Raw genomic sequence first — 8,036 nt, 5'->3', positions numbered from 1 at the left:
ATGTTAGCCATCCAAACAGATTTTGCTGCTGTGACTCTCATCACTGAATATATAAACTCCAAACTGAAAAAAAGAAAGCACTGTGCCTATTTCCAGAATTTCAAGGTTTAATCTACATTCAAAGCTACAAAATTAATCTTCTTAACAGCAGCTCTTTCTCTCTAGCGGCAGTGATATTGTGCGATTCCTCTTGTCTTCATTTGCTTAGGTATTAGTTTATGTTAAAAAGAAAAACCCTTATCCTAATACAGAGTAACTATTTACATGCGTAAGCAAAGGATACATTATGTGTGGCAAACAAATAAATATAAAATTGCTGGAAATTGCTGGTCACATGCACTAGATGTCAGCAGACAACTGAAATCTGCAGTGTTACCTTTCATGCTCCTGTACAGATATCTTTCTTTGCTCACAGAAAAAAATAAAAAAAAGTAAAAGAACAAAAGTGAAAAAATCTAGGTCACATTTGTTGAAGTGCTGGAGTGCCATATTTAAATCTTAACATCAGCAACTTAAGATTTTTTATTTCTTTCCCAGATCTGAAGAAACAGAAGCACCCGAATTCCTCATACCACTTAAATTTGACACTGCTAAATTGTTGGTGACAGTTTTGCTGCTCTAACAGTTCTTACATGGCTGTTGAGATTAATTTTCTCTGTAGCACTTTATATGTAGTTAGTTGTGAGCAGAAGCCTTAACAAAGGCATTAAACTTTTGGACGATGACTTCTTGCTTTCACCAGCACTGAAGACAGTCTTGACCCGTTAACTGTTTTTACAGCACACGTCACTAAATATGTTTTAAAGCTTAAAGATGGACTTAAAGAATAGTTTTAGAAAATGGGGAAATTACTTTCACTCGAGTAATCAGTCCTAACCTAAAAGTAGCAAACAAAATTTAATAAAGTGATAATAAAATATTTGTGTACCGTACTGAAATTAAGAAACAACTTATTCATTTGTACTCGGTTGAACCAGTTTATGCTCCATAGAGTGGGTCCCACACATGGGGACAGCCATGTTTAAAATAAGTTTAGTACCTCTAATACATCCAGATAACTAGGTGTTACAGCTGTTGCATAACACGAAGAGACATTGGAGAATCAAGACTTGCTGTGTAATGTTGTGCATTATTTTTAGGAGTGCTGCAATTTTGCAGTATTACCTGAAAACATAGTGCACAATATTCAGTCCTACAAGGCACCACAACTGGTGCACACTAACGGATTGAATATACCAAAAACAGATTGCGATGTTTGGTAAAAACCCTGCATTAGGTGATGTCTGAAACCGTTCACTACCATCCTGGATGTAGTTCCCTACAAGAGTGCAATATATAGTGAGTAATGCGGGGATTAGGAAGTTATGGAGCTATTTTGAACAAAGCGACTTGTCTCTTTAAAAAAAATGACACAGCTCGAGTTTTCTGGGCTCGGCTCGACGCACTAGATGCTCCACGGCGGGTCTGGCTCGACTGTGTGCACTGCGCAGGGTGTAAATAAAGAGGCGGCGTGTGTAGAGGTGATGGTGGTGAAGAGTGTGTGTGGGGTGAAGATATTATTCTCCGCAGTTCAGATGGCGATTCTGGGTGGGAATGTACGGCTGGAAAGTGTGTGTTGACCGCAGTGGTGATGATCCCGGTGTCGGTGGTGGTGTGTGTGTTGGGGGGATGGAGCGCTCTTTATCTGCTCGACACGGCGCTCCGGGTAAAACACTTGGTTCATATCTAATAAACACTCTCCATTCTCTCTTTTAGGACAAGCGCTTTCAAATAAAGTCTGAACAGTACGAAACTAGCAGGTGTACAACTTTCATAAGAGATACACCACACAGGAGGAGAAAAAATACTTAACTCGGAGAAGTCACCGTTCATTAAATTCAGATCAGCGTGTTCACAACGCTTCGTGAATATTAGTTATGTGTTTCCCCCACACCAAATATTCCACAATAATAAAGAGAACGATAAAATATCAGATGACACTCGTGTCCCCGACATAAAACACGAAGCTGGGGTTGGTATATTTATGTTCCACCTTAAATTGCGCAGTGGTTAGTTAACTAACGTCCGGGGTTGTAACGTTAACTGCTGCACTGTTTAAGGTGGAAATGAAATTTTAAATAAATTCGCTCGTTGATAATTTGAAGTTGGCTTGTATTTGGATTACATATTTCCACCTTAAATGAGATAGCGGGTGAATCACAGGAGGTAAACGTATCTGTATAGTTGATGTAATTTTTAAGGTGGACATGAAAATGCGAAGAAGCAGGCTCGCTGCTAACTTCGATAAATTGGCTTTTCCCCCCAGCCTTTTTGTTTTTTTTTTCACGTAAAATTTTGAAGCGTAGCATTCTGCCGCACCACGTAAAACTGAGCGCGCTGTTTAAGGTGGAAAGGGAATATTCAATAGCCGAGTCGTTAATATAGCTAATACATTTAAAGTATGAACTTTGGACTCAGATTTGTTTGTTTGTTAAAGCCCATTGAAATAGCTGTATTTGGACAGAACAAAAGCAAGAACCTTTAATTAGAAATTATTATTTACAAATATTTATTTATTATTTATAAAGCAGCCTTAAAGAAAAAGACGTGTGTGAAGTTCTGAACAAGCTAGCTGGCTAACGAGAAGAAATTCTGCCTCGTTGCTGGGTTTATGTTGAGTTTTTGTTTTTGCTAAAATACCAGTCATGGGTAAAATAAGCAGTAAAACTGTAGTGTTCCAAAAACAATGATTCAAACAGTTAGGATTTATTATGTCACAAACCAAAAGAACCAATCTTGTCAGCTTGAGGAGATTTTGAGAAGCACACAAGCTGGGGAGGGGTGGATGGGTGGAGGTAGTTGTGGGGATTTCATATGCTTAAAGACATTTACTGAAATTAAATATTTTATAATTTTCCTCAAAATAGCTCCTTAATATATGATGGATGTACAGAAATAAGGTTTTGGGGGGTAAATCCATGACTTGAGGGGTACTTTAAGATATACACAAGTAAAAATATTTTATCCAAATGTTTGGGCACCCCTGTTGGTATAATGTTTAGGATAACAAGCTGCCCTCCACACTGAGGTTCAGTTCTCCACTCCAGCAAGAATGGTCTCCTATAGCAGTAAGCACTCTCGTGCCATAGCTGTTGAATATTTAAATGCTAAATGTAGTTGTTAATATGAATGTTGTTTGTTAATTGTTTATGCAGCAGTTATCCCCCTCTGTGAAAAGCTCCTATGAGTCATGGCTCTCTGCTAATGGCCTCTCGCTGTCCCCCTTCCATATCCGCTGGCATACCAGCCTCTTCAACCGCCTCTTTGCAAGATGTGCACATTTCAACCCCCGCTTTCTGTATACATGGTATGGAGTATATACAATTTTACTTCAGTCTGTAATTACATGCTTTAAATGGATGTTTGTCATTTGAAACTTAAGGGAAAACCTCACAGCCTTTACTGTTTATGACTATGTATGTTTAATCATGGGACATTCTTACATTAAAGGCACAAGCACTCATTGTTAGTAGCTAAAAGCCAACATATTTAGGAAAGGGTCCATGTTGCAGGTTCAGTGCTGGGATGGTGTTTGGAGTCATGGCCATGTTTGGCTCTGTGGTGCTGCTGAGCAGGACTCTGATGCAGACACTTGCTCAGATGATGGCTGAGACCCCTGATGGCTCGCACGAGCAGGTTCTGCAGGTGGTGGTGAGTATTTACACACACCTGCAATAGACATGTGTAATAGCAAATAGGAACAACCCCGTAATAAATACATTGGGTTTTAGAAGAAATGTTGAATGTGCAGCTGTCCACAACTCTTTGGGCACGGGACTGTACCTTTCAATGAATATCTTTTGAAAATACGTACTCACATTAATCCAATGTAATATATCAACAAGATGTATTTTTCATCAGCAGTTTTTCACACAAATATCAAACAATGTATAGACTCAGGATTGCATTTAACATCCTTTTAGTTGAATTGTATGCTGCCGTGAGTAGAAATGGCTCATTTTGTCAATCACACTTTTCAGTCGTACTTTGACAGTGGTTTCTGTTGATGGTCAGGTGCCTGGAGTGAATCTGCCCGTCAGTCAGCTGGCCTACTTCTTTGTTGCTATTCTGGTCAGTGGGCTCATACACGAGTTTGGTCACGGTGTGGCAGCACTGAGGTAAGAATGTATTGAGTTGGTAATCGTCTGAAAGCACAATCAGTTGTGAATATATATTTAAGTTTTAATTGCCAGTGTTTCTCAGCTCCAGTGTTGGAGGGTTATCACAAGTTTACATGAATTATGATGGAATAGGATTTAATAATTAGCTATTGCTGTGAGCCAGGCCCTGGGAACATATAACAATGTAATGGAGGTGGATAGCTGCCTAGGTCCCAGAGCCTTGAATAGGCACATTTTGTGTCTCAGAAATTTAGAAACAATGTTGGTTTCTATACATAGATTTAGCCCAGCTGTTGCGTTGTATACTAGTGTGCATCAGACTAGACCGTTTTTCCTGACAGTCCTCTGTATAATAGGAAACACGGTTGTCAGGTGAAGATGGTCACAGCAGAAAACTATGCAAAATCTAAGCTACAGATTGTTCTTGTACCATTGCTGTAATGTACAACAGTTGGATCTTTTGCTGCTGTTCACAGGGAGCAGGTGCGGCTGAATGGCTTTGGCATGTTCATGTTCGTAATCTATCCCGGGGCTTTTGTGGATCTGTTCACCACTCATCTGAACCTCATCTCTCCTGTCCAGCAGTTGCGTATATTCTGCGCTGGTGAGTTTGTGTTTATTAGAGTTGACTGGTTTGGGTGACTTCAAGAAGTCGATTCTACCTCAGTGAGCCTGTCAGATGTATGTTGAGTTATATGATCAACGTAGGAGAGTATTCAACCAATAAATACATTTACAAAGGTTTATTACATTATAAAAATAGATTTTTTTAAATAGATATTTAAATATGTACATATAAATGTACTCCTTTTTAAAGGAGATTGAATTATTTTTGAAGTAGAGTTTAACAATGTATTGTCCTGTACACAGGTGTATGGCACAACTTTATGCTGTGTGTGGCTGCTGTATGTTTCCTATTCCTCCTGCCACTCCTGCTTTTTCCCTTCTACTACACTGGAGCAGGAGCACTGGTCACAGAAGTTGTGGAGGTCAGTGTGAGCATTTACATCTTCCTCATGTTCATGTTATTATTACATGTGCTAATATGAAGTTTAAGTACAAACCTTATCTGACCCTCTTTCGTCATAGGGCTCTCCATCGAGTGGTCCTCGTGGGCTGTTTGTGGGGGATTTGGTCACTCATTTAGAGGACTGCACTGTGAAGGGGGTGGAGGACTGGCACTCCTGCATACACCAAATCACCCACCAGCCTCAGAGCGGGTACTGTGTCCCAACTGATACCCTGCAGCTCAACAGAGCAGCTGGTAGAGGTATACCTAGAAACGTGTTTCATTTTCCTTCTTACTCTTTGCTGTTTCTAATATTTTCTAAGCTAAGTAAGTAGATATTACTCTCTGTGTTTGTTGGACTTATATTTGTCTTTATGTTTCTTGCAGCTTATAAGCGTCTTGATGGGACAATGGAATGTTGCAGCAATAGTAGTTTGACTGATCTCTGCTTTGCTTACAGCAATAACCTAGGGAGCAAACTGGTAAATCAATATGTACACACGCACACACAGAGGTTTAAATGGTGTTCTTGGTCATGCTTTACTCAGCTGAGTCTCTGTTGCAGTTTGCCTGCCTGCCAGCTAGAAAAACCATCCAAGCAAGCCGGACATGCCGTACCAACTCAGACTGCCAGACAGATTTCAGCACCAGCCTGTGTGTCATCCCCTCACTGGAGAACCAGACAAGGCTAATACGAGTCAAACATGCACCCCAGGCAGACATGCTGTTTGTTGGCTATCCCTCACACCTACAGTTCTCAGGTCTGCCTCTATTTCCATCTTAATCTTTGATCAGGTCCTAGTGTTTAATATTTCTTAAACGGAATGATAAATTAATTATTATTAAATTAAGGTATGGCACACCAATTTTTTTTAATGGATTTTGGCAGTAATCTAACAAATGTATTGTGTTATACCCATTTAAAAGTAGTAATGATTTTCTATGTAGTGAGTCTGACCAACTTTGTACCTCGCCTGGGCTTCCTTCATCTGGACCTGCCTGTGATGTTGGAGACACTGAGCAAGTATCCTTTTTACATGCAAAACAAAATGATTTCAAACCCTGTAGTAAACAACAAGAGAAGAGAGTGACTTTATGCAAAGAACTGCTGTTAGGAAGCACTAAAACCTTCCTGAGTGTTATTGGTGCCCCCTTGTGGAGCATGTTCAGCATGCTAAATGTGAGTGCATAAGCTATAGGCGTTAAGTGTGGTAGAATCACAAATGTAGCTCAGAGCAATTCTCTCACAGTAGTAAACTACATTTAAAGAGTTAGAACACATCTTGTTTTCTCTGGTGGGCTGCTGGGTGCCCCTCTGTGATTATTTAAACCCTTGAAGCCCCAACGTTTTTAGATATTTCAGTAAATGTACACATTTGTAGTGAGTTTCTTCAGATGTCCTCTACTCTTTTAAATTCATTAAACTAATGACATATATTGACTTTGTATAATAGACCCATCAGTTACAGGTTAATGAAGTGCTGTTATCTTTAACTGCTCCTGTTCTGAGGTATCTGGTGTCTTTGTCTGGTGCTCTGGCGGTGGTGAACGCAGTGCCCTGCTTTGCTCTGGATGGACAGTGGATGCTGACTGCCTTTTTGGAGGCCACCCTGAGCTCAATAATTCCAGAAAAGAACAACCGAGAGCTTTTGGGTTTCTTCATCCTTCTTGGAGGGAGCACCCTGCTGGCTGCTAACGTAGCCTTTGGTTTATGGATGGTCACTGCACGATAACAGACAGTAACCTCCTCCATATTGAGGAGTAGGCTTTTTTTTTTTATTTTAGCCACTTTTTTCAAAGAGAGAGAGAGATTTTCAAAGAACCACATGGGGCACAGACTTCAACTCCCAGCATGCCACAGTGGTGAAAGTGTGCTGAACTGAAAGCTGCGGTAATGGAGCAGTTGAGACGTTGGAAATGTTCTGAAAAAGTAGTGCACCAAGATCTCCAAACCAGTGCCTGTGAAGATTTCCCTTTTTACCACCCCCAACACACACACACACATACACACGATATTTTTTGTCTTCTTATTAAACATATTCTTTTCAGTTTGTTCTCTATAAATAAGTTGCGTCACCCTGCATATGTTTCCGTGCATCCTCTGTTCCCAGCTCAGTGATCTGGTGTTCCCCACACACACTTCTGTGCAAGATCATTATGATCTGTGGGCTGTTCCACACAGCAGAATTTTTCATTTAGATTGATAAGCCCATATGTATGTAGATTGCGCAATAGAAAGGTTCTCAGTTTTTTTCTTATTGGATAGATTTGACCTTGGACTTATTTGACTTTATGGGGTGAATCCTGCTTTGTGGAATAGCCCTCTGATATCATGATCTGATACCTGAATATTATTATTTTAATGTTTTTGTTTTAAGATAATTTTCAGGACACAATTATTGTATCAAATTGTATCTATTAATTTATGATGTTTGCATAGATTTCTAAACCTGCTGGACCAATGTGAATATATTTACATTAATTTGACATTCAAAATTTACTTGTGTTATTTATTTGATCATTTCTGCCATTGAATAACAATATATAACATTAAAAAAAAAAAAATATATATATATATATATATATATATATATATATATATATATAATAATATAATAATATAAAATGTTGTATACATAGTACAGGATGAGCCATTTATAAGAATACACCTTAATAAAATGGGAATGGTTGGTGATATTAACTTCCTGTTTGTGGCACATTAGTATATGGGAGGGGGGAAACTTTTCAAGATGGGTGGTGACCATGGCGGCCATTTTGAAGTCTGCCATTTTGGATCCAACTTTTGTTTTTTCAAAGGGAAGAGGGTCATGTGACACATCAAACTTATTGGGAATTTCACAAGAAAA

The 8,036-nt window shown here is 39.2% G+C and overlaps 1 protein-coding gene across 3 annotated transcripts; it reads left to right on the top strand.

Moving 5' to 3' along the window:
* Positions 1-1,491: 1,491 nt before the first annotated feature.
* On the top strand, positions 1,492-7,651 carry mbtps2 (membrane-bound transcription factor peptidase, site 2). Of its 3 annotated transcripts, none has more exons than XM_066678116.1 (11): positions 1,492-1,705; positions 3,198-3,346; positions 3,552-3,690; positions 4,054-4,157; positions 4,637-4,764; positions 5,031-5,149; positions 5,250-5,430; positions 5,557-5,651; positions 5,735-5,930; positions 6,118-6,193; positions 6,680-7,651. In XM_066678116.1, the coding sequence occupies exons 1-11, from the start codon at positions 1,631-1,633 to the stop codon at positions 6,900-6,902; spliced, it is 1,485 nt and encodes a 494-aa protein (XP_066534213.1). In that variant the 5' UTR covers positions 1,492-1,630; the 3' UTR covers positions 6,903-7,651. The 3 variants fall into 3 exon arrangements, with proteins under 3 accessions (XP_066534213.1, XP_066534212.1, XP_066534214.1); XM_066678115.1 differs by having other exon boundaries at positions 1,493-1,705; positions 3,195-3,346; XM_066678117.1 differs by lacking the exon at positions 1,492-1,705 and adding an exon at positions 2,948-3,107 and having other exon boundaries at positions 3,195-3,346.
* The last annotated feature ends 385 nt before the right edge of the window (positions 7,652-8,036 follow it).

Source organism: Hoplias malabaricus, chromosome 1, assembly GCF_029633855.1.
Source record: "Hoplias malabaricus isolate fHopMal1 chromosome 1, fHopMal1.hap1, whole genome shotgun sequence".
In the NCBI taxonomy this organism is placed as follows: domain Eukaryota; kingdom Metazoa; phylum Chordata; class Actinopteri; order Characiformes; family Erythrinidae; genus Hoplias; species Hoplias malabaricus.
The sequence above is the reverse complement of the archived record's forward strand: the minus strand, read 5'-3'. Positions and strand labels throughout refer to the sequence as shown.

What these genes read in the sequence shown, in the direction of transcription:
- mbtps2 (XM_066678115.1), top strand. Translation starts at nt 1,631, where the DNA reads ATGATCCCGGTGTCGGTGGTGGTGTGTGTGTTGGGGGGATGGAGCGCT. An exon ending in CACGGTGTGGCAGCACTGAG is followed by an intron (nt 4,158 to 4,636) that starts GTAAGAATGTAT and finishes TGCTGTTCACAG; the next exon opens with GGAGCAGGTGCGGCTGAATG. An exon ending in ATAACCTAGGGAGCAAACTG is followed by an intron (nt 5,652 to 5,734) that starts GTAAATCAATAT and finishes TCTCTGTTGCAG; the next exon opens with TTTGCCTGCCTGCCAGCTAG.